The 27,643-nt window shown below is 68.8% G+C and overlaps 1 protein-coding gene across 3 annotated transcripts; it reads right to left on the bottom strand.

Annotated features, from left to right (window-relative positions):
• Positions 1-794: 794 nt before the first annotated feature.
• Positions 795-27,633, bottom strand: HIP1R (huntingtin interacting protein 1 related). 3 transcript variants are annotated; one of them, XM_045844720.1, is made up of 32 exons: positions 27,452-27,632; positions 14,979-15,042; positions 14,375-14,517; positions 14,001-14,057; positions 12,855-12,935; positions 11,756-11,832; positions 11,379-11,440; positions 9,350-9,490; positions 8,712-8,769; positions 8,549-8,624; positions 8,284-8,424; positions 8,057-8,118; positions 7,732-7,804; positions 7,418-7,601; positions 7,211-7,299; positions 6,992-7,108; positions 6,792-6,893; positions 6,350-6,544; positions 5,318-5,465; positions 5,114-5,200; positions 4,815-4,922; positions 4,528-4,664; positions 4,225-4,335; positions 3,922-3,980; positions 3,561-3,591; positions 3,403-3,465; positions 3,002-3,102; positions 2,773-2,878; positions 2,534-2,657; positions 2,394-2,455; positions 2,058-2,267; positions 795-1,776 (listed from the first exon to the last, which is right to left on the bottom strand). In XM_045844720.1, the coding sequence occupies exons 1-32, from the start codon at positions 27,542-27,544 to the stop codon at positions 1,729-1,731; spliced, it is 3,210 nt and encodes a 1,069-aa protein (XP_045700676.1). In that variant the 5' UTR covers positions 27,545-27,632; the 3' UTR covers positions 795-1,728. The 3 variants fall into 3 exon arrangements, 2 of the variants coding, with proteins under 2 accessions (XP_045700676.1, XP_045700677.1); XM_045844721.1 differs by having other exon boundaries at positions 795-1,773; XR_006786396.1 differs by lacking the exons at positions 795-1,776; positions 2,058-2,267 and having other exon boundaries at positions 2,437-2,455; positions 2,988-3,102; positions 27,452-27,633.
• Between the last annotated feature and the right edge of the window lie 10 nt (positions 27,634-27,643).

Raw genomic sequence — 27,643 nt, 5'->3', positions numbered from 1 at the left:
CTGGCACATTCGGCAGGGCAAAGGTGCTCAGTACATTTTTGCTAAAAAATAGCAAAAATACAGGGCACCTTCCCCACTTACGGAGATCAGTTTCCAAGGCACTTGCACACCTGACCCACCTGTACCTCAGCCCCCTGTGGGGGGACAGGGCCCCACTCCACTCTCTAGGACACGGAGATAGGCGAGTAGACGCTGTGTGAGGCCACGCAGTGGCAGTCCTGCCAGCCGGGCAGGAGCCACCCAAGCTGACCCCCCCCACACCCACACAGTCCTGTTCCAAATGCTTGAGCTGGGGTGGGGGCGTCTGAGGGGGGTCGGCGAAGGCAGGTGAGTCCCCTCCCCAGGGAGCACCGCTGGGGAGGAGCACGTGGCGGCCAGCTGTGTGCCTGGGAGCCTGGGCCCCTGTGAAGGTCTCTCAGGTGGACAGGCCGTGGGGGTCGACACCTCTGTCCAGGCTGGCCAGGAGCCAGTCACCCCGTCCTTCCCCAAGAGGCCTGGTTTGCCACAGAGCTGTGGTGGGGGGGGCAGGATCGAGAACCAGAGGGTCTGGGAACCAAGGCCTGGAGGTCGCCAGGGGCAGCAGAGAAAGGCCCGAGTGGCCGGGGCCTCCAGCCACACACCTCCTGGACAAACTGCCTGGGTGACTCCTGGCAGAACTGGAGCAGCAGAGGCCAGGTTTGCTGCCAACCCAAGTGCCGTGCTGTCACCTGCAGAGACTCAGCGGGCCCCGGGCCCTGTCGCAGCCCCAGAGAAATGAACAGCTCAGGCGCAGCCCCTCGCCGGGGCACCGCGACAACAGTCAAAGTGCATTTTATTGCCAACCCGACGCTAATACAAGGAAACACTAAACTCCAAAGGGCCGGACCCTTGTGGCCCAGCTGCCGGTCCCCTTCTCCCAGCCCGGCCCCCACCCCACCCTGCCACTCCCCGGGGAGAGGGGGACGCTCAAGGAACACAAGTTCATTCACCGCTCCTCCAACTGGGCGGGGCGGCCCTCTTCCAGTGCAGCAGCACAAGGCTCCCTTGATCCGGAGGGCGGAGGGCGGAGGTGGGCGTGGGCGACGGGGAGCCGGGAAGCGGCCAGTCGGAGCGGGAAAACAGGAAGCGGGCGGTCGCCAGGCTCCGGCAGGAGCGGCTCCAGGCGTGGGGGCAGCACCTGTGGCTGGCAGTGGCTCCCAGCCCGCAGACACGGGCCGTCCTCCTCAGCACCCTGCAGCAGGCGCCCTGGAGCGAGGCGGGGGGACGAAGGGGCACCCCGGGCCGCCCGGGCACCCTGCTCTGCCCAAGGCCCGGTCTCCGTGGGTCCGCGTCCCAGGGCCCGTGTTCTTCCCGCTCACCTCTCACCTCAGACCCAAGTCCGGAAGGCAGGGCGACCCGACCTCCCACCCCCCATGGCCCTGCCTGTCCGAGCCCACGGAGGAGAGCTCCAGCTGGGAAGAGCGCAAGTGCCCTGCGTTCCCTGCATGTGGCTCGGGCTGCCGGTCCGGGCTGCTCTCGGTCCAGAGGCAGGTAAACGCTCACACCCGAGAGAGCTGCCCCGTGGGTCCCGCTGCGCCCAGGTCCCCCCAGCTCGGTAGGAGCTGGGGGCCTCGGGGCCACTATTGCGGGTCGTGGGGCAGGCCAGGACACTGGGTGCACGAACCGCACCCCTCAGAGGCTCTCAGCCAAGTCAGGGCGGCTGCGTGGGGACCAGGCCTGCCTGCGAGTCCCGCTGGACCCCTCGGGGGCCTAGGAGTTCATGAGCTGAGCCGGGCCAACGCCATCCTTTCTGTTCTGCTGCGGGAGTCAAAGGTGAGGGGCTCACTGGGCACAGCCAAGGGCGCGTGGCCCCGCCCAGGCCAGGCCCCGCACCACCTGTCGCCTCAGCCCCCTGCATCCTCCCCTCGGGTGACACCAGCCCCGGGTGTCGCTGGGGCAGCGTTCTTGCTCCCGCTGGTCCGTGTCCTCTGACCCACCCAAGGCCCCGTGCCCCACACTCTGGGGAGCAGGGGCCGGCGGCAGCTCCGGGGCCCTGCCCACCCCAGCACGGACGCCTGGCACCTGGTGGTCGGTCCTACCTGGTGGTCCTGCCTGGGGACCACGCTGGGCTTCTGGGCCAGGGGTGGCTTCCTGGAGGTCGCGCTGGGAGGGGCGGCGGTGCCGGGCTGGCCGGGCTCCTCCTCGCCGGGTGCCGCCGCCCCCCCGGCCAGCACGTAGTGCTGCTTCCGGAGCTCCCCGAGCCGCACGCGCTCCGCCTCCAGCGTCTTCTCCAGCTCCAGGACCCGGACCTGCGGGCCGCGGGCCACTCAGCAGGCCCCACAGCCTCTCCCGGGGAGCCCGCTGCCCCCTCGGAGGTCGGCCACGGACCCGGGGCGGGCCGGGTGGCTGGCTGTGGGGCGCGTCTGGGCACCTACCTGGGTCTCCATCTCCTGCTTCTTCAGCTTGATGAGGGACAGGCCGGAGAAGTCCATGGTGTCTGTGGCCAGAGAGGGGGCTGAGTGCCCGCCGCCCGCCCCAGACACCGCCCAGCGGCCCCCAGGCTCCCAGCGCTCACCTCTGTCTTCAACCTGCTCCTGGCCCGACCTGGTGGAGGCCACCACGTTCGCCGCCATCACGTTGACCGTGCGGGAGCACTCCTGCAGGCGGCTCAGGTGGGGGCTGTCCTTGTTGGCCTTCACCTGGGGGAGTGCGGGGGCCGGTCAGGCGCAGGCCCCGTGCGGGGCGACCCCCACGGCCAGGAGCCGCCGAGGGCCCGGGCGGAGGGGCCGGGCCGGGCTGGGCAGGGCGCCTCACCTTGGAGGCGGCCACCAGCTGGGCCGTGCTGGCCGCGATCTCGTGGGAGCAGACGATGAGTTCCTCGTACTTGCCCGTGTGAAGCACCACCTTGTCCGCCGACTCCCTGGGGACACAGCCGGGGGCGCAGCCTGGGTCTCCAGCCCCACGGAGGGCCGGGCCGCCCCGCGCTCCCTCTCCAGACCCTGGGCACCGCACTCCCTGCTGCCCCCCACCTGGGGCGACATACACCAGCTGCGTGGCTCCCCAGCCCACGGCCTTGGAGGCGGAGATGAGACCTTCAGTCCACCGGGAGTTCTTGGCGTAGAATTCCTGCTGCGTGGCTGCCCCCTAGTGGCGACAGGAGGGAAGGGCAGGGCCGACCAGTCAAAGACCTCACAGGCGGCACTGGAAGCTCCGGAAGCGACGGAAGCCGGTCTCCCTTCCATGGGCCTCAAGGGCAGGGGGTGCAGCCGGGATTCCCAGGCACATACATGTGCACCCTGGGGCAGGGGGCCTCATGCCCAGAGGAGGCCTGCGGTGGGCTTGGGCCCAGGCTGGGGTGGGGCGGGATGAAGAGGGCACCGGGGTCACGGCCCCTTCGGGAGCCCGTGCCCGCCCACCCGCCCGCCCGCCCGGAGGCCAGCGCACCCTGCCGCTCTCCACGATCTCCTTCTGCAGGCTCGTGGACGTCGTCACCAGGAGCCGGATGGCCTGTCAGGACCAAGACGTGTGTCACTCTCGGGGCGGCCCTCTCCCAGACAGAGCCCGCCCACCCGCCCACCCCGGGGTCCCAGCCGGCCGCTCACCTTCATGAGGTCCGTGCAGGAGTTGAGGATCCTGTGGGAGGGGGGAGGGGAGGCGGGAGAGGGACAGACAGACAGACAGATCTGCAGTGCGGCCCCAGGACCCTCTGTGTGTGTGTGTGGGGGGGATTGGGGGGAGGGGGGGGGGACAGGGAGCCACCAGGCCTCCGGCCTCCCGTGTGGACAAGCTCGGGCCGACACCGGTGCTGGGCAGCGGGGCCCCGTGGGGCGGGGCCGCCCTGCTCCCTCCCCGGGCTCCCGGAGAGCCGAGCAGCCAGGAGGGCGGCCTCCCCCATGGCCCCCACGCCCTACTCGGGCTCTGGGGACCTGCCCCGTCCAGGGCCTGGGGCCGGCAGGGGCTCACCTCTCGTTCACCTCCAGCTTCACCCCGGAGCTGGCGTGGCGGGCCTGGTTCATCATGTCCTGCACCAGGGACAGAGCCGTGAGCGGGCTGGGCGGAGGGCAGTGTGGGCACAGGGGCCCTCCAGGGCGGCGCCAGCTCCCACGAGCAGGGGAGGGGAGGGGAGGGGAGGGGAGGGCAGGGCTCGACGCCAGGGCCGCCTCCCGGTCCTGCCCCGCAGGGCCCTCCGTCCTTCTCAGAGTGAGTGCAGCCCGCACACAGCCCGCCCACCCCCGGGGCCCCCAGGGACTGCACCCCGCCCCTCACCTCGATCCTCCGCACGGCCTCCTCGATGGCCGCGGACGTGGCCGCCATCTCCTTGTCGACCATGGCCCCGAGCTCCTCCTGACGCACGTCTAAGCTCTTGGGCTTCAGCTCCTGGGGGAGGAGGGCACCCGGGGTCAGACAGGGTGCCTCTGACCCCCGGCCGTCCCACGGGGGGCTGGGAGAAGCTGGGGTGGCAGCCCGTGCGGCCCAGACTGGAGGACAGTGCGGAAAGGTCGAGGACCTGAGCCCCTCCCGCCCCAGCCCCGCTGTCCCCCGCACCCGGAGCCTGGGCGGTGCGCTCACCTGGCCCAGCTGAAGGACGCCCTGCAGCGGGGTTCGCACCAGGCCGGGCCGGGCCTGCTGCACAGCCTGCGGGTCCTGCAGCTGCCCCACGAGCTCCAGCGCCCGGGCCCCGCACTCCCTGCAGGCGTCCACCAGGCCTGCGGGGAGAGGGCCGTGAGAAGCGTCGGCGCCCGAGGGCCCTGGGAGAAGCCCCCCACACGGGCCCCGGCCCAGGGCCCGACGCCAGGACCGGTCCCTCCCCTGGGCCGTCGTGAGGACCTGTGTGACGCAAGCCCGAGCCCACTTACGGTCGGCAGGGTCGGTGGGCGCCAGGTGCGAGGTGGCGCCGCCGTTGACAATGGTGTCCGAGGCCAGGTGAGCGAACTGGGTCAGGGCGGCCACCAGGGCAGAGGCGTCTGTAGGTGAAGAGAGAAGGGAAATCGGACGCCGCCGGAGCCTCGCAGCCACCCCAGCCCCCGGCCCGCCCGGCCCGCCCGGCGTTCCCCACGTGGGAAACTTCCCCGAGGGCGGGGGGCAGCCAGGGCCCGTGGGACCAGCACCCGACTGCCGACGGCCTCTGCCTGCCCGTCCCGTGCCCTGCACTCACCGGACCTATGGGTCAGGTACTGGGCGTGGCCCATCTCCAAGGCGCTCACGGCATCCAGGGCCGCCTGGGCCCTGCTCACCAGGTAGTCTGCAACACAGAGGGGGGGGGTGAGGGGCGGAGCCTCTGCGGGGTGGGGGTGGGCGGGCACCGCCCTGCCGGCCGGTGGGGAAAGCAGGCGGCAGAGTACTGGGCCGGTGGCCCTACCGGGGGAGCAGGTGCAGCGCAGGTGCAGGGGGTCGTCCAGCGTGCCCACGGCGTCCTGCAGGATGCGCTGGGCCTCAGCGGCGGTGCGCCGCAGCACCGCAAACTGCTCGTCCAGGAGCCTCTGCTGCAGCCCCTGCTCCTGCGACTCCTGCGGGGACGGGGCGGCAGCTCGGAGACCACGCCCCACCCCCAGGGGCTGGGGCCCCCCAACCCCCCGGGAGCGGGGCAGACGGCTCAGTAGTGGGGAGAGGAATGAGCCAGGTGAGAAAGCAGGCGAAGCATCCGGACAGACAGACATTTCTCCGGAGACACACGAATGGCAATGAACACACACAGGATGCTGGACATCGCCACCACCAGGGAAACGCACACTGAAACCACGGCGCGGCCCCACCAGTGTGGCCGGGCGGACAGACAGACAGACAGACAGGAACAAGGGCTGGGTCAGGGAGGGCCAGGGAAACCGGGGCCCACACGCACTCCCAGCGGGACCGGGACGGGGGGCAGCCGCTCCAGCCGACTCCGGGGGTCCCTCAGAGGCTCAGCGCGGAGCTCCCGGAGACCCAGCGGACGCGCCGTGCCGTGCACCCGAGAGAGGGCACCACGCCCACACAGGGCCCTGCGCGCGGATGCCCACGGCGGCCTCACTCACGGGACCCAGAGAGTGGAAACCCCCGAAGTGTCCACCAACCGCGGACGGACAAACGCCGTGCGGTCCACCCCCAGGGCGGAGTACTGTCGGGCCCCGAAGGCGCAGGAAGCGCCGGCGAACCCGCACACGTGCGCCGTGCGACCCCGTCTGCGAGACGCCCACGACGGGCACGTCAGAGACGGGCGGCCGATCGAGGGCGGGGGGCTGGGGGGCGGGCGAACTGCTTGTGGAGGCCGGGCTCTCTCTGGGGCGGCGAAACCGTCCCGGAAGTGCGAGACGCACCCAGGACCCCGGACTTGCCCACCCGTGACGGGTGGGCCCTGAGTCCCTCGAGCCAGCCCCAGCCGTCGCCCGGGGTGGGGCGGGGGGCGGGGCTCTACCTTGTCCGCCAGCCGCCCCTGCAGCTCGTCCCGCTCCTGGCAGCGGCGCTGCTGCTCCTGGCTCAGCGCCGCCTCCTTCTCCCGCACCAGGCCCTGCGCCGCCTGCAGGTCGGCCTCCCGCTGCTGCACAGCACTGCTCAGCGCCTCCTTCTCCGCGCTCAGCGCGTCCAGCCGCGAGCTCAGCTCCGACCCGCTCTGGGAACACCAGGCGAGTGAGCAGGGCTGCCCCGGCCCCGTCTCCACGACCAGCCCCGACGGTGAGCTCCCTGCAGGCCAGGGCCCGCCGTTTCCCGCGCGAGTCCCGGGGGCTGGGTCAGAGCCCCGCACCAGGGCTGCCAAGGGGCCTCGGACCCAACCCGGCGGCACGGAGGTGCGGCGCAGTTCCGGGGACAGAGGGCCCGAACCTCTGTCCCACCCGACCCCGGGGCCGCCAGTGCCCCACCTGCTCCGTGAGGCTCAGGGACTCCTGCAGGCGCACCAGCTCTCCGGCCTTGGCCTCTAGCTCCCTCCGGAGCTTCTCCACCTGGTCACTCTGCTCCTCCAACTGGGATGGGAAGAACAGTGTGTCACGGGGACAGCGTGCCACCGGGGACAGGGGTGCCGGGGGACGCCGGAGCCGGCCGGTGCTCTCGGGGGACACACCTTCATCTCGGACTCCCGCCTGGCCTGCTCCATCTGGAAGGCCAGCTGCTCCTTCACCCGCGACACCTCCTCCTGAATCTGCTGCTTCTCCGTCAGCTGCCTGGCCGTGTCTGCGTTCTGCGCGGGCAGGCTCGGCTCAGGCTCTGCCTCGGCCTCTGCCTCGGCCTCTGCCAGGGGCTGCCCCCAGCCCCGCCCGCTGCCCCCAGGGCTGGGGCCCACCTTCCTGAGCAGCTCGGCGTGCGTGGCGACCAGCTTGCTGTGCTGCTCCTTCAGCTTGGCGTAGCGCGCCTCCGTGGCGCTGGCCTTCTCTGTGGGGGAGAGGGGAGAGGGGAGGCGGTGACCCCGGCTCAGCAGGCCCCCCGCCCCCGCCGGGGACCAGGCCCCACCCCCCCCCACCCCCGCGCCGGGCCTCCCCGCCGCACGTACTCTCGGCCTCCTCACGCAGGCTCAGGTCCCGCTCGCCCTGCAGCTGGGCGGCCCGCAGCTGGGCCAGCTCGTGGCGGAGCTGCTCGTTGTCCACCAGCGCCTTCTGCTTCTGCTTCCGCTGCTCCTCCAGCTCCGTCTCCAGCGCGTTCACCTGGCCCTTCAGCTGCGCGATGTACCGCTGGGCCTGCAGCGGCGGGGGGGGGGGACTCGGGTGTCAACGTGGGGGGCCGTGCGGGGCCTGCAAGCCGGTGGTGGGTGCGGTGGTGCAGCCCCGGGCCCCGCCCCCGCCCCCGCCCGCCCGCAGGCGCCCTCACCTCCAGCCTCATCTTCTCCAGCTCCGCCCGGAGGGTCTCCACCTCCCTCTTCAAGGTCTCCATCTGGAGGTCCCTGGGGGCGGGGTCAGGCAGGTGGGGTTTGCGGAGGCCCGCACAGGCCTGGCGATCAAGCTCAGTCAACCAGGAAAACCAGAAGACCCCTGCCCAGGAGCTGGCGGTCTCCCCGCAGTCCCTCGGGGTCTGGGCGTCCAGAGCTCCTGTCCCACGCCCGGTGCCCCTCTCGCCTGCAGCTCCCGATTGCAGCCCCTCCCTCCCCCCACCAGGCCATTCCAGCCCTGCCCACCGCAGTCACACCGGCCCCTACCGGTCGTCCTTCACGGTGCCATTGGGGGGTCCGAATGTCTGATCGAAGAGGTCAGCCACCACCTGCCACAGCAAAGCAAGTGACTGCCAGCCTCCAGGCCAGGGGAGGAAGGGAGCAGAGGGAGGCGCAGTCACCCCCCCATGCCCCCCCTGCAGGAGGAGCCCCCCACGCAGGAGGAGCCCCCCACGCAGGAGAAGCCCCCCACGCAGGAGGAGCGGGCCACTCACAGCCGGCTCCGAGGCAGGGGGGGCCGTGCTGATCTCGATGAGGGTCTCCGGCTCCTCGTCCTCGGGGGCCTCCTCAGGGATCACCACCACCGGCTTGATGTGCTCCGCCAGCGCCGAGGCCCGCAGGAAGTTGGGGGGGCTCTGCCAGGGCCACAGGTAGGAGCAGCTCAGCACCACCCCCACACACCCAGAAGCCTTCCCTCGCCATCCCTAGGCCCCCCCGCCCCAGGGCAGCAGCCGGCAGGCGGGCCCCGCGGGCCAGTACCTCGGGCAGCCGGGGGATCTGGATAAGGCGCTTGAAGTACAGCATGTCGGCCGCTCTGCGGAAGAAGTTCCTGAGGCTGCGGGAGCGTGCGGGCATCAGGGTGGGCCGGCCCCGCAGGCGGCCCAGCCCGCATGCCCCGGCCGAGGCCCCGTCCCACCGGTACCTGTGAAACTGCTCATGGAACCGGTCCCTGTGGCCTTGCAGGGTGTCCGCCGGGAGACCTGGGGGCACAGGCTCGATGAACTCTGTCTGTGCTCGCTGTTCCGCAGGTGCCAAGGCCTCACTCCCCCCCACCCCCGCCCCACCCGCCCCTGCACACTCCAGGGACCATCACTGACTAGGGAGACAGCCGCCGCCCCGCGGTCCCGCCTCGGAGGGAAGACACGGGGAGCGGGAAGGGCAGTCTGGGACCAGGGCGAGCCCGCTGGGGCCTGGCTCTGGGGGGCGCTGTGACCTCGCTCTGGACCCCAGTGCGCCCTGGGCTAATAGTATCTGAGAGGCTCGGGTGCCCTCGGCCCGCGGTGCTCAGGGTGACTCCCGGGGACCAGACCCCGCAGTGGAGACGCGACGCTCCGGGGGGGGCGGCAGAACCACAGGCACCGCTGCTCTCGGCGTGCGCTCTGGAGAAGGGTGGTCTGTCTTTCCGGACGAGCACGTGGTTTAACGTCAATGGCGGCGAGCTCATCGCCGCTACGCGCAGCTGGCCTCTCCACTCTCCACTCCGGATCCGGGCCGCGGGCCAACAGAGGCCCCTCAGGGGCTTGGGCAGGAGGACCCCAGGGCCCGCCCCCGGGGACTCACAGGCGTGCAGCTTGAACAGGAGCTTGACGGTGTAGTGGTACAGGTGGCTGCAGTCCTGGATGACCTGGATGAGGGGGGCCAGGCGGCACTGGCCCGAGGACATCTGGGACACGGCGATGGCGGTGTTGAGCTGCCGGAAAACTGCGTGAGAGAAGCGGGGGGGGGGGGCGGAAAGAGCATGAGCACAGCGGCTGGGAGACGCGGGGGGGCTGGCTGTGCTGCGGACAGCGCCGGGCCCAGGCCCCCGCTGGGGTCTCGTGACGTTGTCACAGAAGCCCTGGGAGGCGACAGCCTGGGTGGCCTGGCCTTACCACTCCCGGACGGGCACTGGACTCTGTCCCGGGCCTGGACACCAGCGGGCTCCTTACTCCCAGGCAGGGTGCCACCTTGCAGGGGGGGGGGGGTGCGGGCAGGGTCGGGCAGACGGAACCCAGCTCAGCCGGGCCAGGGCCGGCCCGAGACGAGCAGCCTCAGGAGAGTCAGGACTTGGCTCCGAAAACCCCAAGTGGCCCCCAAACCTCACGTGCGCCCGGGTCAGCCCCCCTCGACCCCGACAATCAAGCCTTTCATCAGATCGCCCAAGCAGGAGGGAACGGGCCAAGCGAGAGGCCGTCTCCCCCGCCGGCTCCTCTCTGGGCAGCGGAGACAACGCGCGGGCAGCAGGCCGGGGCGGGAGCGCCGCCAGGACGCCCACGCAGGGGACCCAGATGCCGGGGACGCTGCTCCCAGGTGCAGGGTCCCCCCCCCACCCCGCTGGCACCTTGCCTGGGCTGGGACTGTTGCAGACCTCCACGGGGACGCGAGAACGCCTGGGAGGGATGGGACGGGGCGGAAGGAACTGAGTGCTGTCCTTTACTCATTTAAGACCCAACCGTTGCCTGGCTGGCATGGCTCAGTGGATTGAGCGCTGACTGAGAACCAAAGGGTCGCTGGTTCGGTTCCCAGTCAGGGCACAGGCCTGGGTTGCAGGCCAGGTCCCCAGCAGGGGGCGCACGAGACGCAACCACACACTGATGTTTCTCTCCCTTTCTTCCTCCTTCTCTTACCCCTCTCTAAAATGAATAAATAAAATCTTTAAAAAAAAAACCCTAACTGTTAATTACATGTCAAGTGCACCTTCCTTGGAAAAAACGGAAACACATGTGACGGTCTGTTTTGGAGAGTTTTTAGACTGGCCCCCTCTCCACCTCGGGGCGCCCAGGGTGTCCCCGTCCCGGCTGTCACCGTACACACCGAGCAGCCTCTGGCAGGGACACCGCCTGCACCTTTCCCCAGGGAGACGCTGCCGGTGGCAGCACTAAAGAGGTGTCCCTCTGAGCTTCACTAAGACCGCAGTGTCCCTGGTGCGGGGGATCCCCCCCGTAGGCTTTCCACACCCTCCCTCGTGGGGACCCCCGCATCACCCGCATTCTGCCCCTGCCCAAGCCAAAGCAGCACAGGGGTGAGGACCCCAGGACTCAGCCCCCCGCACGGCACGGCACGTCTCTGCCGGGGCTCAAGCTGGCGGCCACGGCCCTGGACGCTTGCCCGCTGCTGCCCGGCTGTGTCCCGGGCAGGGCCTCCCCCCGCCGGGCAGGGCCGCTCAGCTCCAAGCCACCCACTGGCCCCCCGGCCTCGGAGTCCTGACCCACCTCTTCCTGACTCCCGATTTTCCCTTAAACAGGCATCTGCTTCTCCTCCTGCCCTGAGAGCCGTGAGTCACCCACACGTTATTCTGAAGCTGTCACCCCAAACAACCACCTCTGCGGCCGGCCCCGGGAGGGGGAGCCCTGAGACTTCCTGTCAGCGGCTGCCAGCTCCCCGGGCCGGGAAGCTCGCCATGGCTCAGAGCCCTTCACGGCTGAAAACGGGCGGGGCAGCCCAAAGCGCTCTCCCAGGAGGGCACTGAGTCAGGACCCCGAAGACGCGGCTCCTGGGGGCCCCTGTCCCCTGCTCTCCCTACGCTGGGACACCCGCGCACCCCCCCTTCCCCCCACGGGGCAGGTGCGTTCGGGAATGGCGCGTCTGGCTCCCAGAGGCGCAGGCTCACCTGACTCGGAAAGCTTCAGCTCGCAGTCCATGTAATCGAACATCTCCACGGTGAGCTGGAAGCTGCAGGGGTCAGGGAGGGAGGGCTGAGTGGGGGGGAGGGGGCTCCTGCCCCTGTGCGAACCCCCTCCCCCGCCCTCGTTTGTCAACACGCCTCTGCACAGGACAGCGGCCCTTCAGCCACGAATGCCTGATTCCAAACAAACCCCACCGCTTCCACTGCAGCCCCATCTCCCGGGAGCGTGACCTCCTGCCCCCGCGAGCCACGGACAGACACGCGGGAGGCTGGGCGAGGAAGACTGCAGGAACAAACGGGGACACTGAGGGAGGAGACGGGGCTGGGTCGGGCCAGCCCGCCCGCCCGCCTGCGGGACTCACATGTCGTTGATGTCCGTCCCAGCTGCTTTCTCCAGCACCTCGTCCGTCACCTCGAGGCCCGCGGGAAACTGGGGGTGCTGCGGAGAGGACGCCCCCCGTTCAGCAGCAGCCCGTGGGGGCGCGGGCCCGGACTTGAACCGCCTCTAACTCCAAAGGGAGGGCCGGAGCCTGGGGGAGCCTCCAGCCTGCGGAGCCGCCGTGGGCCCTGGGCGCTGCCCGAGGCGGGGCCGTGAGCGACCAGACCGAGGACGGAGGACAGAAGTCCAGCCAGGGCGGGACGCCTGCCTGGAGCCGAGGGCAAGGCCAGGTCCGCCTCCGGTGTCCCCGGGAAGCGCCTCAAGGGGCGCTGACCCTCGTGAGGTGCTGGGACCCCCGTTTCCCCTGGGACAGGGGTCCCAGACCTTTCTGGCACCGGGGACGGGTGTCGTGGAAGACCACTTTTCCGTGGACCGGGGCAGGGGGTGGTTTTGGGGTGATTCAAGCGCGTCACATCTGTGGTGCACTTTATGCCTGTCATTGCACTGAAGCATAAAACGGGGTGAGGGCACGACCCTCCACGGGCCCCACGCGGGCTTCCCGGAACCGAGCCGGGGACCAGGGCCCGGCCGGGAAGAGGAGCTGACCGAGCGGCGGACGAAACAGTGGGCGGGCCACGCAGGGCTCCGGCTGACAGCCCGCCACCAGAGGCGGCTGAACGGTCGCTTGCCACACTGACAGGGGCTGGATAGGAATCGGCAGAGGACTGATTTATCACGGCCTCTGTGCAGTGCGACCTCCCTGCTCTCAAGGTCGGGTCTGCGGCCGCTCCCCGCACCGGCGCCCCGCCTGGGCTCCGCCTGGGCTCCGCAGGCATCGGACTCCCACCCGCGGCCTGCAACCCAGACCCCCGGCGTTGGCAGCGCACGGCAGGGTTCGCGCCGCTCAGAGAATGCAGTGCCGCCGCTGGTCTGACCGGAGGCGGAGCTCAGGCGGGGATGCCAGCGTGGGGAGCGGGTTCCTGACCCGTGGCCCAGGGGGTGGGGACCCCTGCCCTAGGGCCCAGGTCAGGGCAGAAGAGAACCCGCCCTCCTCCAAGCCCCAGGTCGCCCCAGGCGTCTACCTTGAGGTGGAAGGAGATCTTGGTCAGCAGGAGCTTGGTGTACACGTTCACCAGCTGGCCGTAGCGGTCGTGCAGATGCCCCTGCGGGGGAAGCAGCGGGGTCAGGGTCCCCCGGCCCGGGAACCCCGCAGGACCCGGCACGCCGCAGGGCAGGCCAGGAGGCTGCGGCGACCCCAACCCCCCCAGTTGCTTACTCGGCAGGGGTGGCTCCGCCCGCCAGAGGCAGCTGACCGACTCTTCCCGAGGGTGTCCGCCAGCCCCGGGTCTCCGCTCCCTCCCTCACCTTCTGCTGCCATCTACTCCCGCCCTGTCCTGCCAGAGAGACTCTGGGACTCTGAGAGACTCTGGGGACAAGGGAGCTCCCTGTCCGGGGCTGTGGCCAGCTCTGCACTGGGCGCCTCATTGACATGCTGGCAGCGGCCGGGGAGGCACCTTCCGGCAGGCGTGTGTCCCGTCCGCCCAGCTGCCTCCTCCGCCACCTCCCAACTCGTGTCCCCGGCGGCCGCGCCAGCTGGGCCTGCGTCTGCAAATGGCGGCCCGGCCGCCATCCTCCCCACTTCAGGGGTGTTGGCACATCACGGCGGCCCAGGGCCCGCGGCGCCCCAGCGGGCCCGGCCTTGCTCCTGGAGGACACACGAGGCCGAGGCTGTCCCCCCGCCCGGCTGCCCCAGTCCCCGACCAGCCGGTGTGGACCTGGACTGCACGCTCCCGGGCTCTCGGCCTGGACCACGGGGGAGCATCTTCCGGGGGAGCTTCCGGAAGACACGGACTTCCGACCCCAAGGTGCTGACGCAGCGGTCTCGGGGGCCCGGAGGCTGCGCCCCTCTCCCCGCCGCCGTGATGCGCCCAGACCTGCTGGAGCTGGGCCCCCGGCCCTGCGTCTGGAACCTCCCGTCCCGAACCGTCTAAAGCAAGGAGCTGCAGCTCCGTGGGGGGGGCTCACTGCCCCACTGTCACCCCCAAAAGCATCGCCCCCACTTCCGCTGCGAGAGCAGGAAGGGGAAAAGCGCCCGTCACGAGCGCTGCCGTCGCCCGGCCCCAGGCCGGGACCCGGGGCCCCAGGCAGGGCCCAGGCCGGATGGTGCGGAAGCTGCTGTCCGGGAGGCCCCGAGGCCGCTGAGCTCGCCCCCCGCCCCCCGCACCTACCCACAGCTCTCCGATCTCCCGGATGTTGCTCCGGTACCGCTGGCAGTCGTGCAGGACCTGCGGCAAAGCACACACGGGGGCGCGGGAGGGGGTGAGGGGCCCCGAGCTGGCGGGCGGGGCCCCGGCACGCTGACCACCCCCACACTGGCTGGCACTCGGGGGCCGAGGGCAGGAGAGGTGGGGCGGGGGGCAGCGGGAAGGGTGGGACAAGTCCCCATTTCTCAGGGACCCGCCCCACCCCAGGGCGCCAGCCTGCTCCGGCGGCAGCGGACAGAGGTCCCAGGCCCGCTGGCCCCCCACCGGCCTCCTGCCGCCCTGAGAGCAGGCGGCGGGAGCAGGAGGGCCTCTTGGGCCCGAGGACAGCGGCCACTCACGTTGGGGTGCCCATCCCGGAGGACCTTGTGGAGCACGTGGCAGAACTTCCAGCTGAGGATGGAGCTGCTGGGCAGCGGCAGGCCAATGGCGTAGGACCAGAAGGTGAAGGCCCCCTTCTCGTGGTGAGTGCCCAGAATGATGCCTCCCGGCGTCAAGGCCCAAGTGCAGGAAACAGACCCACGTGGAGAGCCGAGCCCTCGCCCCACAGCCCCGAGACCCTCCTCCCCGCAGCCCGGCCCCTCCACACCTGCCGCAGGTGACCCGGGGCTACGGTTCTCAGCCAAGGGCAAGGAAAAGGGCCAGGTCATGCCCCTCCAGTTTAACTGGAGCCAACGGTCTAAGACGGCAGGCGGTGTTCCCAAGACGGGACTCGGAGTCTGACCGGAGCAGAGGGAGGCGGGCCGGCCCGGGGCCACAGGGCCACAGGGGCACGCACTCGTGGGGCCTCCCGTCTGGGCGAGGGTGGACTTCGGGAAGCCCCAGTGGGCACCTGCAGCGCCACCCCGCTCCCCTAAACCCCTCCCACCGCGCCCCGGGCAGAGACCAGGCAGGGCAGCCCCATGCCTCCCCCAGGGGCCGGGGGCCGGGGGCAGGGAAGGATACGCCGGGCATGCTTCTCCTTCACGGGCGCCTCCTGGGTGTTGATGGCCTTGCTGATGCTGATGGCCTAGAGGAGACAGGGGCAGAGCTCAGAACCCACCCGGGCAGGGGACGCGCCGCCCGCAAGAGCCGAGCGCCGAGACGGACAGCCGGACACTTTCTCGGCTCAGGCAAACCGCACCTCCGGAGGCTGGGTGCGCGCAGCTCACACGACAGCCGACGCCTGAGGCCCCAGTGGCCTCCTGCAGCGCCACCGGGGCTCTCCGGGGTCTGGGTGACAAGGACGGACGCGGGAGCCCACCTCTCCTCAGAGACCCGCGTGCGTGCTGCCCTCCCAAGAAGCGAGGCCGCGGGGCCGGGGGCGGGGCTGGGGGCGGGGCCAGGGGCCCACACCTGTCCCGTCGGGCCACCGGCAGAGGCTGAGCCCTCATGACACCCCGTGAACAGACGTGTGTCATCCCGACCTCACTGTGGCAGCAGCCGAAGAGATGACGCAAGCTGCCGGGGCCCACACAGCCACGACACGGAAAACCAGGGTGCGCCCGGCCCCTGCTCCCTCCCACACAGGCGGCCTCTCTGACTCAGCGCCCACCCCTCCGAGGCAGACGGTGACCTCGGCCAGCCCCAGTGGGGGCGGCAGGAGGGGGCCCCTGCTCACCGCCCCTGCTGCCACTTGGCTGGGGAAGAGACCGAGCAAGCAGCAGTCTGGTCCTTCCTGGCCTCGTCCGCTGGTGTCACCCCCCCCTTAGCGCAATGCCGCCTCTTCCGAGAAGCCTTCCTGGACGGGGCTGCTCCCTCACCAGCGGCTCAGCGCACCTGTCAGTCGCCCCCTGCCCACTTCACACAGGAACCACCACAGGACCCGAGTGGCCTGGGGATGTTTTATTTCTCCGCCTGGCGGCAGGTCTTACGAGCCTCTGCCCACTGACCAGCGCTGGGCCGGGGACACCCGTGTCTGTGGACAGAGGGGAGCTGCCTGAGCACGGCAGGGAGGGGCCCTGACCGATGCGGACCCCCCTCCGGGCCCAGCCGGTCCTCCCAGGTCTCCGCCAGGCCTCGGCCAGGGCCGCCGCATGCCCGCCCTGCGGCCTGAGCCGGGCCGAGCCCTGGGTCACCGCCTTGTCAACAGGAAACCCGGGCACTCGGGCAGGAGCGAGCGGAGAGGGCAGAGGGCGCCCCGGGGACAGGCCGGCGCTGTCAGTTCAGGGCAGCAGCCCCCGCCCTCCCCCCGCCGGCATCAGAACAATAGGAACTGCCCCTGCCCGGCGTGGAGGCCCTCGCGCAGGCCTGGCGCACGGTGAGCCGGCTCGGAGCCTGCGCAGACCTCTGCTCGGCAAGGGAAGCAGCCCACGGGGGCGAAGGCGGCCTTTCTGGCTGCACGGACAGACGCATGGACCTGGGCGCTCTTGCCGCTGGGGGCTGGGCAGGGGCGGCTCCCGGACCCACCGCGCTGGCGGAGCAGGCTGACCTTTCACACACAGCGCCCACTGTGGCCCTGCCCACGGGCCCGCAGCCCCCCACACCAGGCCCCTCGCGGCCGCTCCACGGCACCAAGGGCAGGCCGGGGCAGCAGCACCCGCCTGGCAGGGCCAGGGTCCGGGCAGGAGCGCTGCAGGCTCCGGTTTCTCTGGCCATCAAAGCCTCAGCAGCCACACGGGGGAGGCTGCCCCGCCCCGAGGCGCCTGCCTTTGGGCAGCACACCCCACCGAGCAGCTGCAGAGACAGACGCTGCACCCCACGTAGAAAGGACACCCCCCCCAGGCAGGACTGAGCCCGAGACAGGGGCAGTGATGTACCAGGCACGGGCAACACGCCTCCTGGCAACAACCCCCGGAAGTGGTCATGAGCCCATTTCCCTGATGGGGAAACCAAGGCACGGCGGTTAGGCTGCTTGTCTGCACAACCAATGAGGGCAGGGGCAGGTCTGGTTGACCCCACATCCTGTGTCCTTGGTGAGGCTGCCGCTAGGCACCTCCTGCCTGTGCAGGGCTGGGGGGAGGGCCTGGGGCAGTGCCAGACGGGGGTGGGGCTGTGCCTCCCGGGCAGCAAGCCGCGGCCAGCTCAGAAGCCAGGAGTGTCTGGTCTCTGGGAGTGTGTAACCCCATCCTCCAGCTGCCCTGACACCTGAGCTGGCTCTTCTGACAATTGCCACCTGGTCCAGAGATTCCAGGCAAGTGCAAAGCCGAAAGGCATGCCTGCAGAGCAGAGCAGGCCACGGGGCGGGGGGGGGGGGGGGGGGGGGTGGGGGGGGTGGCAGGGAGGTGAGGGGGGGTTGCTGAGGACCAGAGGTGTCAACAACACTGGGAGCGGCCCCAGGGAGGGCCGGGCCTCCTGCAGGCCTGGGCCTCCTGCAGGCCTCCCCTCCTCCAGGCCTGCAGCTAGCGAGCCCCGCCCACTGGCCCGGAGTTGGGGGGCGGGCCCGCCTTTCCTGGAGCAGGGAGGAGCAGGGCTGTGCTGGGTCCAAGGTTAAGGGGAGGCACCCCCACCTCCCGTCTTCTCCGAGGTCTCTACCTCACCTCTCCTTGCTGGGCCCCGCCCCCCAGGGGCCTCTGCTCACCTTGTCACCCTCCCGATGCCACCCTACCTGAATCCCCTGATTCAGGGGACGCTTCCCCACAGTGCTGGGCGCCCGCTGACAACAATGGCTCCCTTATCCGAGCTCCACCCTGAAGTCGGCACCACCAGGGGGCGGTTCCGCCTGGCGGGTCGCTGCCCCCCGCCGCAGCCCCTCACGGTGTCTGGCACACTGGAGGTTCTCAAAGGCACAGCGCCGACCGTCAGGCCTCCCCCGCCCTCCAGGCCTGCCTGCTGGCGCTGGCCGCAGGCACAGGGCCCGCCCGGCGGGAACACGGCCCCGTTGTGCGGGGGCAGATGCGCACTCGGGAGGCTCACACGGCGGCTCAGAGCGCACACAGAGGGGGTCTGTGGCCCCTCACAGGGCCTGGCTTTTCCTGCGGAAGCAGGCGCCATGCCCTGTCCCAGGAGGGACCTGAGGCCCCGGGGACGCCGGTCCTGCTGGACGCCCCTCTGCAGGGGCCGCAGGCGGGGGCCAGGCGTCGGGCTGTCCTTCCGCGGGTCCGACACGGCTCGGCCCCTGGGCCCGTGGCCTCGGTCGGGCAGCCCCGCTGCTGGGGTCTGCCCGTGCAGCACGGGGGCCTCACATCAGCTCCCAGGGAAACGGGAGGACGAGGGGGGCCCAGGACCACCCGGTGGGTTCTCTCGAGCTCTGTGCCTGGAAAGCACTGTCCTCCTGAGCCCGGGGGCCGCCGCCGGCCAGCACCACCTCCGCCAGCAGGGCCGACAACAGCGGGTTTAATCCCTCCCAGCTGCCGCGGGAGGGACCACAGCCGTGGGCAGAGCTGTCTTCCGAGGAGACACAGGCTGCGCGGGACAGACGGACGGATGAGGGCCCACGTTGGGGCAGAAACCCCAGCGCTGAAGGGAGGGGTCCTGGGTGTGGGGGGAGGGCAGATGGCCACCACCCTGGGGACCTGCCAGCCTCTCTGGGTCCCAGGGAGGAAGGCAGCGGCTTCCACTGCACCTCTGAGTGGTGGGGCAAGGGGGCAGGGACCGGCCCACCCCCCCCCCCGCCTACACCCCGCCCCTGAACACAGGCAGGACAGCAGGCGGTCAGGGGGCTCCGGGGAGGGAGCCGGACGGCCCGAAAAGACAGAGAGGGCAGGGCGGCTTCTGAGACAGTTTCCTGGGCATTCAGACGCCACGGCTCCTTCCGTGCCGGGAAAATCGGCCGGGGCACGCCCTGCAGACAGGGCTGGGGTGGCCGGCCCCTGGCAGCCTGCGGAGGTGAGCTCCAGCCTCAGCCTGGAACACCTAGTCACCAGGTGACTCTGATGGCGTCCAGCCACGTGCCAGGCGCCCCGCTGGACGAGGACAGGGGAGGAAACTGAGGCTGAAGGAAGTCACTCGCTGGCCCGAGGCCGTGCTGACAAGCGGCTGGGCCGGTGCATGTGTCCGTGTGTCCGGCCTGGCGCTGCCCCCGGCTCTTCACACCCATGGACCGACCCCCGCACAGCCCTCCCCCGTCAAGTCTGACCAGGGAACGGCAGCCCAGGCCCCCTGCCTCCGGTCGCTGTCCTCTCGGCCCCCACCGCATCCCGGCCGCCGCTCTGGGGGTGGGGGAGGGGCAGACGTCCTTCTTTGGCCCCTGCAGGAGGCAGGCTCCCCGAGGACCCGGCCTGGGTCCGGTCGGACGCAGAGTCTGGGTGGGGGTTTGTTCACACCAGGGCGGTGCCCGGAGGCTCCCCGCTCCTGCGGCCGGGGCGTTGGACCCCGGGCCCTGGGCTCCGCCTCAGCTCCCACCAGCTCCCTCCCGGGTGGCCGCTGCCCTGCGGCCGGGGCAGGGACACCCCGCGAGGCCTCTCACAAGGCCCCCATTGAGCCACACCTGCCCCTGCTTCCAGGAACAATCTCGGCCTTGTTTGTCTCATAAAAACCCAGTCTGGAGCCGGCGGAGGCCCCAGGAGCTAAGCCCGAGGAGACAACCCAGGACTAGGCCGGGCACAAACCCACGATGGCATCTGCCCGAGGACGGCCACACACGGGGATGTGCACCAGGGGCGCCCCGGCGAGAGCTCCCTCGGGAGACCGGGCACCCAGGGAGGCACCCGGAGGCGGGCCCCGATGTGGACTCCAGCTGCGGACCGTCGGAGAGGCTCCGGCCCAGGGCGGCTCACAGCAGCCCGGTGCCCGTCAGCTGCGGGGCTTCACGCCGGGCGTGGGGGCCCAGCCGCGCGGTCGGGGGGCCGGCGGGGAGGGGACAGCCCCTGGTCCGGGAGCTCGAACGTCTCACGGCTCCGCAGCCCACGGTGCATGCACCGGCACTGCTCGGGGAACCCGCGGTCCTGGGCAAGGCGGCCGAGCCGCGTGACCGGGGGCCGCAGCCCTGGCTGTTCGTGGGGAAGCCTGGCATCCTCTAGCCGCGGGTGCCACTCACAGCGGGGAACTTGGGCTCGGGGAGACTCTGCCCCGGGGCCCGCGTGTCTGGGGGCAAAGTCAGGTGTCCGCACCCAGCCCCACCACCGCCACCGCAGCCCCCCCAGCCGATCCGTGGGCAGCCCTCACTCTAGAGATCTCCCCCCCGACCACTGCCCCATCTGGGAGAGGGAACAGAAACACCCCCGGTTTCCCGGGGTGCAGGCACACAGCCAGCCTGGCTGGGACACCCGCGGTGCCCCGGCCACCCCTGCCTGCCTGCCTTCCACCGCTCCGGCCAGGCCGGCAGGCGCCCCCGCAGCCGGGCTGTGCCGCTCCGGCACCCGCCTCGGGGAGGGCCAGTCCCGCCCGCCCCCACGCGCAGAGGACCCTCCTGAGGGCCTTGACGCAGGACATTTATTCCCGGGACCACCTCGCTCAGCACGCACTCTCCGCCCGCCCGGGCCCCGGGACACACACAGCCCAGGGGGCCCTGGCGGGCGGTCTGCACCCCGCCGCACCTGCGGCCCCCAGGCCCGTCCCCGGCTGCCGAAAACCCTTGACTGGACGAGAGAAAGGGGACGTGTGAACGAACAAAGCTCTTTGGAGTACCAGTGCTGGTGACGTTCAAGGCAGCGAGCGTCTCCCTCCAGCGACTGACCTGACCAGGAGAGTTCAGAGTGAAGGCAACCGTAAAATGACTTCTACTTTGAAAGTGAGCCGAGCCACAGATCAGACTTAAGCCCCCTTGTGCTGTTCATCACGACGCACTCGGAGGGGACAAAACCGTCCTTCAAAGAGCCGGGCCGGGGCCTGGCAGAGAGGTGGGTGATTCCGCCGGAGCCTTCCAGGGCCGTGCGAAGGACAGAGAGGTCCCATTCAGACGCCTTTGCCACCTCAAAGGCCATTGATGAAGGCAAACACAGGATTTCTGTAGCCGAGGGGGCGGCTCGGCTGCGGTCACATGCAAAGCAGCTGGGCGCGCCGGGCCTGAGGTCGGCGCTCTCTGCAGCCGGGGCGGCGGCGGGGCGACGCCGGTCTCTCCGTTCACACCCCGGCCCACAACCGGGCCCAGACTCTCTCTGCGAAACCGAGGGCCGGGCAGGGGTCACCTGCCCTCCTGGAGGAGGGGCATGAGCCAGGGAGGAAGGATCCTCCCGCTCCCGGGAGGGCCCCGCCCACTGCCACATCTGCTCCCCCCCACCCCCCCAGCTCCGCAGGTGACACAGGAGAGGAAAGGGCCCTGAGTCCCACCTCTGGAATGGGCAGGGAGCCTGCCTGGGCGGTTCCGGTCCCTTCGCCCCGGTGACACCACTCCGCGGACCTGTCTGTCCCACACGGCAGGGGCCTGAGTCACTCCGCGGTGGGCGGGGCTTCTGCAGTTCGAGGACCCGGTTCAGTTCAGCGGGAGCGGAGACCATCCCGCCGCCCCTACACTTTTCTCCGCAGACTCGGCCCTTCCCTGCCGTGGGAACCCCGGCCTGAAGGAGGGAGACGCGAATCCACACCTACCGGGCGCGTCCCCTGGGCCACGTGCTCCCGAGCGCTGAGACCCGGGAGGAGGCCACGCCCCCCTGCCTGAGGCTCTGTGGTTCGGGGGTGGGACTGAGGAGGCCCAGAAAGGAAGCAATGCAACCGTGCCCAGCACCTCCCCCCCCCCCCCGCCCACTTCCACAGTTCGGCCGCAGTGCTGCAGGCAGGCAGACATGCGAGCCGCGTGGTGAGACCAGGCAGCCTCAGGGGCAAGGTGATATCTGAGTTCCGCCCGAGATCAAGTGCACGAGGGGGAGGGCCTGGCCGACGGCGCGGGCTGGCAGCTCGGCTCTGCAGCGGGCAGGCAGGCAGCTCGGGTTCGCCGGCCGGGTTTCCCTGTCGCCCAGCCAAGCAGCCCCAGACACGGCTCCAGAGTTTCCACTCCAGGCTGCAGCACCGAGTGCCCGGCCGGGTTTCATTCACACACGACTGGGCCCGTCTGCCCCGGGAGGGGGCTGGCCCAGGGCAAGGTCAGGAGGGCAGCGGTTCCGCCCAGGGAGCCACCACCAGCCGGCTGCCCCAACTCCCCGGGGCCTGCCCCGGGGCATCTCCCAGCAGGACGCGGCCCGGAAGCAGGCGCGCTGTCCTGGGGGAAGGGACCCTGAGCACCCACGGGGGCCCACCGGGCCGGGCTGCAGGTCGGCTCCTCCTCGGGCCCTGCCAAACCAGGGCTCAGGGACAGGGCCCCAGAGGGGCATCGTCTCTCCTTCCTTTGGTCCAACCTGCCCCTCGGGACACTACGAACAGCTAGGGCGGACCCAGTCCCCTCGGCCGGACATGGGGGCCCGAGTCTCGGCCACTCTGCAGACCAGGGCACCGAGACAGAATCGTGCTCGTAGCGGCTCTGCCGCAGCACAGCCGCCCATCTCCCGCCCCCTTCACCGGAACGCAGACTCTGAGGGAGGCAAGGACGACCTCCCTCTTCCCTCCGCACATGCCAAGTACAGTCCTCGTGGACGTGTCACCGGACAAACAGGCACCAGAGATGGGAGGGGGGAGGGGAGGACTGGCAACCCCACCCCCACCCCCATCTGCACCGAGAGGCCACCTGACCCCCGGGGGCCGAGAGGGGTTTCTGGCAGCCCCAGCGGCAGGAAGTGAGCTGCCCGCCCGAGCACCGCCAAGAGGGCAGAGCCAGGTGGCGGGGCACAGCTCACCGCCCATGACCCACCCCAGCTGGAGGGCCTGGGGGTGGAGTCAGTGCAGTGGGAGCAGCTCACGTCTGGCTTTGGGGGCAGCGTCCCACGGGGGGGCGTGGGCCGGGCTCTCTCTCTCCTTTGCAGAAAGGGGCCTCGGCTTGCCTCTGCTCAGCCAGCCTGCGGCAGGCAGCAGGTGGCAGGTGCCACACCTGAGCGTGGGGACGAGGAGGGGAGCAGCCAGGCCTGCCCCTCCCCCGTGACAGTGGCGGGGCGGCTGCCCACCACACGGCGTGGATTTCTCCTCACACGCGGGGGCTTTTCGGGTGAACAGGCAAACGAGGCCCGGAAAGGGGTCAGCGAGTTAGAGCGCCACGACCCCGCGGTGTTGGGCAAGGACAGCGGAGACCCAGGCGGGCGTGTCCGGCTCCCGCCCACCGGAGGAGACCCCTGGAGGGAGAGGTCAGGGTGGAGGGCACTGGGCGTCTGGGGGCAGCTTGCAAACCAGAAGCTCGAGGTGAGGGACCCCAGCCTTGTCTGCGCCCTGTGGCCTGCCTTCAGTAATGCGGTTGGTTCTACGGAATTCCTGGCGGGAAGCCGTGAACACAGAACCAAACCAAACCAAACCACGTGCGGGGCTCCGGCCAGACCGAGCCACTCCAACTCGCAGGCACGCCGGCCCTGGCAGGTTTCAAAGCGCCGCCCCTGTGGTCCTCACACCGCGCTGTGCCTCCCGCACCAGCCCCTGCGGCTGCCGAGCACCGGGGCATGTGCCCAGTGCCCTGGGGACCTAGGAGGGGAAAGAAGGTAAGCTGTCCCATTCACCGCTTTTACAGGGATTGCAGGTCGAAACGGTTCCATCTGGAACCACCAGGCTGAGGGAAAGACACGCTTAGAAGGAATGCATTGCTGTTTCCTTCTCACTGCGGCCACTGGACGTGGGTGGGCGGACCGTGGCTCGTACCCCGTTCCTAGTGGACCGCGCTGCTCTAGCACGGGCCTCGGCTGGGGAGTCCTCAGGGTCACTAAGTGTCCGTCTTCGCGAGATCACAGTTCCTCGGTGGCTGCTGGGGGACGTGTCCCTGGCCGGGGGAGCGGGACCAACGACCTGGCTTCCACAGGCTCCCCTCCCTCCCCCTCCTTCCCCACCCCGACCCCCGGGCCTGGCACCCTCAGGTGCAGCCCCCCTCGTGAATGGACCTGGGTGGGAGCTTTGGGTCTCTACTTCCGTGCACTGCAGGGGAAACCGAGGCTCAGGGAAGCAAAGGGCCCCAGAGCCAAGGAAAAAGCACAACGGGAACGTGGCACCTGCAAGACTCCTGTCTGCTGAGTCCCCGCCCACGACAGTCCTCCACGGCGAGTCCCCCCGCTGGTGGAAGGCCCGAAGTCGTTCTGAAAGTCGGAAGCTTCTGGGGGACGGGGAAGGAAGGGGGCAGGACGGCCAGCTGGCAATCCGCACGGCGCTGCCCGCCCGCTCCGCACTGTGTGTGTGTGTCAGTAACCCGTCGCTGCCACCACAGGTCGCCACAAACTGAGGGCCTTGCAGCCACGCATGCCGGCTGTCTCCCAGCTCTGGTGGTCGCAAGTCCCAGGCGGGTCTCATGGAGCGGGCGTCAAGGTGCTGGCTGGCCGCCTTTCTTCCTAGAGTTTCCGCAGAAGAATCCATTCCCTGCCTCTTCCAGCTCCTGGAGGACACCGCATTCCTCGGCCCGGGGGGCCCCCTCCTTCCTCCACCTTCACGGCCCGGTGGTGAATCTCTCTGCCGGCCTGTCCTGCCTCCCTCTGCCACGTTTCAAGGTCCCAGGACCGCCCCGGGCCCACCTGGCTACCCCAGGCTGTAAGCTCCATCTCAAGGTCAGCCGATGAGCATTTTCTTAGCGAGGACTGTGACATCGTCGGAGGTTCGGGCAATCGGGACATGCACATCCTTGAGGGGCTGACAGTCAGCTGACCACCCGCATCTCCCTGTGCCTTGGAACAGCCCTAGGGGGCGGGTGGCATTATCTCCATGTTGACAGACAAGGACACAGAATCAGAAGTTAAGCACCGGGCCCCGGACACGGACTAGCCCCCAGGTCTACCCGCCGACGGGAGCCCTCCACGCGACCCCGCCATCCTTTCGACTGTGCAGGCGGTCTGCCAGTTCCCAGGGCAGGCGTGCTGTGTTCCGCGGCATTCGGGGTTCGGCGCACTACGGCAGTGACCAAAAGCCAGCGCCGTTTTCTCACACCCACTTCGGAAAGGGTTTTATCACCAACGGGACTCAAGTCGAGGGAAGAACGGGCCCGCTTTCTGCACACTCCCCCGAGGATTGTGCACACTCACACCACACACCAGTGCCGGGCGCCCTCCCTGAACACTCTGGCTGTTCAGCAGGGGGTGTGGCCGGTCAGGAAAGCGGACATGTAAGCACTTCTCCTGCTCCTGACCCAGGAGCCCGGCAACCTACGAGCAAAGGCGGGGCTGGGGGAGCGCCAGGGTGTAAATCCTAAGGAGGCCAAAGGGGTCCTTCGCAGCACAGCGCGCTGCAGCCACCGAGAAGGCACAGGCAGCGAATTCCACAGGGAAGGAGCACCCGTGGACGGGATGTGCTAGTTTGTGTTCACGTCCACAGGAGACACGCAAGCGGCAACCTCGGCTCTCCAGGTCCTTTCCGTTTCTGGGGCCTGGCTGGCGGCGCGCTAGATTATTTCTGGGAAAGATCTGATTAAATATTAACCGTGCACAAAACCTTCTTCCCACAGCCCTCAGGAAGTCACTCGGAAGACAAGCAGAGCCAGACACGGAACCCAAACTGTCTTTGCAGAAGAAGATAAAAAAATAGAGCCCTGGAATGAGCAAACAGGCAAATGCTATTTTCACCCACTAGAAAGTTACTTATTATAAGTAACGCTCTCAGCCGGAGGAAAAAACCAACAAGGAAAACAAACAAAACACCTCGTTTACAGAACCAACCGCCAGGACATGTATGGACCTAGGTCAGAGACGCCTTCTCTTGGACGGGGAAGGTTGCCCTTGACTTTACAGTAACTCACGAGTCAGATCAAGGAACTTGGCCTCTCCAACCCCACCTTCTCTACGCAGCGATCAGACCTCTTTATACCTCCTCAAAAGCAAGGAAAAACAATCAGGGAATGAATAAAGCTTCTGACAACATCCTGATTCTCTCTGCCAATTAAATTTGTTCCCATCCTTCCGCAAGCTCCTGGCGCGATTGATTGTGTTCATGACTTTAAATGCCACATTTGTTTTTATGATGGGCTCTCTGGGTTAAAAAAAACACCGTCGGCCAGAGGACGACGATCACAAGGGTTTTAATCTGTGGCTAGGTGAACTCTGGCCCTAGACTTTCCACAAGGCCTGGGCGCCCCAAGGGGCTTTATCGCCCTTTTCACGGCGAATCACAAGCACAAATGCTATAGAGCCCCAAGTTTTTCTTATTGCGAAACCACAGCTCTAAGAGCTGCCTTGTTTTGAAAGCAGCCACAGAAGTCACTGCTCTCTGCAGGGACAGGTGGGAAGGAGCCTGCTCGTGGCGGCCACAGATGTCACCATCCAGCTTCCGACGGGGTGGGAGGGGTCCTTTTGGCTTCCTTTATTTCAAAAGTAAGGTTTTTTTTTTACTCTGGCTGGTGTAGCTCAGTGGATTGAATGCCAGCCTGTGAATCAAAGGGTTGCCGGTTTGATTCCCAGTCAGGGCACATGCCTGGGTTGCGGGCCAGGTCCCCTGTAGGGGACGCACAAGAAGCAACCACACACTGATGTTTCTCTCCCTTTCTTTCTCCCTCCCTTTCCCCTCTCTCTAAAAGTAAATAAATAAAATCTTTTTTAAAATCTCAAAAGTAAGGCTTTGTATGGCTATGTTAGCCTTGGTTGACTCTTTACATTTTTATTTATTGATTTCAGAGAGAAAAAGAGAGAAGGACACAATCGATTTGTTGTTCCTCTTACTTTTGCATTCACTGACTGATTCTTCCATGTGCCCTGACCTGGAATGGAACCCGCAACCCCGGCCTTCGGGGGACGATGTGCTAACCAAGCTACCTACCTGGCCAGGGCTTGGGTGACTTTTTGGGGAAATAACCACCTATGCTCTACCATCCCCGAGGCCTAAGAACACCAAGTGTTTGCAAAGTGAAAAAGAAGAGAAAAACCAGAAGTACAGCGTCGTGTGCTCCCGCAGGAACACATGTCCAAATATACACCCGCGCCATTGTTTCACGATTAAAATAACCTTCCCAGGAGGGAGCTGCAGGCGCGTGGGAAGTGCAGGAAGGGGGCCGAGGAAGTTTCCGTCTGTCAGGCGCCGGTATTTAATAAGGGGGTGTGAACCTATCTCTGTGTGAGCCAGCGCTCTCGGGCAAACGAGTCTGGCCGCATACGTGAAACTTTTCACCCAGCAGGTAATAGGATATTGCGCGGCCCTGGAAAACAGCTCAGGAGAAAAGGAAACAGGGAGTTTCCTTCAAGGAAATGCATTGCTTTCCTGAGGTGGGGGGCGTTTTTTATACGGCGTGGAAGAAGGGGCAGGAGCTGGGGAGGAGGCACGGCCGGGGCAGAGAAATCCAGTGGAGCCGCGCCGGCGCGCACCTGGGCCCCGAGCTCACCTTGACCCCTTCTGGCCCACCGCCGCATCTGGGCTTCCGGCCACCTTGGCCCCGGGCCACCTCTGTCCCCAGCCGCACCTCGGCCCCGACGCCGGCGCCGGCGCGCGCTTCCGGTTCACCTGCTCGCGGAGCGGCTCTGGCGGCCGAGGCCGGGGAGCGGCCCCAGCGCTCCGGATGCGATCGCAGGCTAGGCCTTACGGGATGCGAGTGAGGGGACAGGGGAGAGGGCGCCGCCCACCCATCGGCCCGCCGCAGCCCCCTTACTCGCCTGGGTCTTGTCGAACTGCTCGCGCTCGGCCTCCAGGCTGTGGCCCGGCCTGCGGCTCAGCACCCGCGCCGGCACGTTCTTGATGCTGTTCATCCTGCCGCCGACTGCGATCCCCGGCCGGCTCCGCGCGAATGAGCGCGCCTCCGCGGGCCGCCCGAGCCTAGGCACCGCGAGGCCACCGCGCCCCGCCCC

This window comes from Phyllostomus hastatus, unplaced genomic scaffold, assembly GCF_019186645.2.
Source record: "Phyllostomus hastatus isolate PE091 unplaced genomic scaffold, TTU_PhHast_1.1 phas_contig_1162, whole genome shotgun sequence".
NCBI lineage: Eukaryota > Metazoa > Chordata > Mammalia > Chiroptera > Phyllostomidae > Phyllostomus > Phyllostomus hastatus.
The sequence above is the reverse complement of the archived record's forward strand: the minus strand, read 5'-3'. Positions and strand labels throughout refer to the sequence as shown.

Bases quoted from the DNA above. Each gene is read 5' to 3' on its own strand.
- HIP1R (XM_045844720.1), bottom strand. From the start codon at position 27,544: ATGAACAGCATCAAGAACGTGCCGGCGCGGGTGCTGAGCCGCAGGCCG. The intron at 11,441-11,755 runs GTGAGTCCCGCA...TGACCCCTGCAG, and splicing joins GGGACGGACATCAACGACAT to CTTCCAGCTCACCGTGGAGA. The intron at 3,981-4,224 runs GTGAGGGGCGGG...TCCCTGGTGCAG, and splicing joins AGGCCGTGCGGAGGATCGAG to GACATGATGAACCAGGCCCG.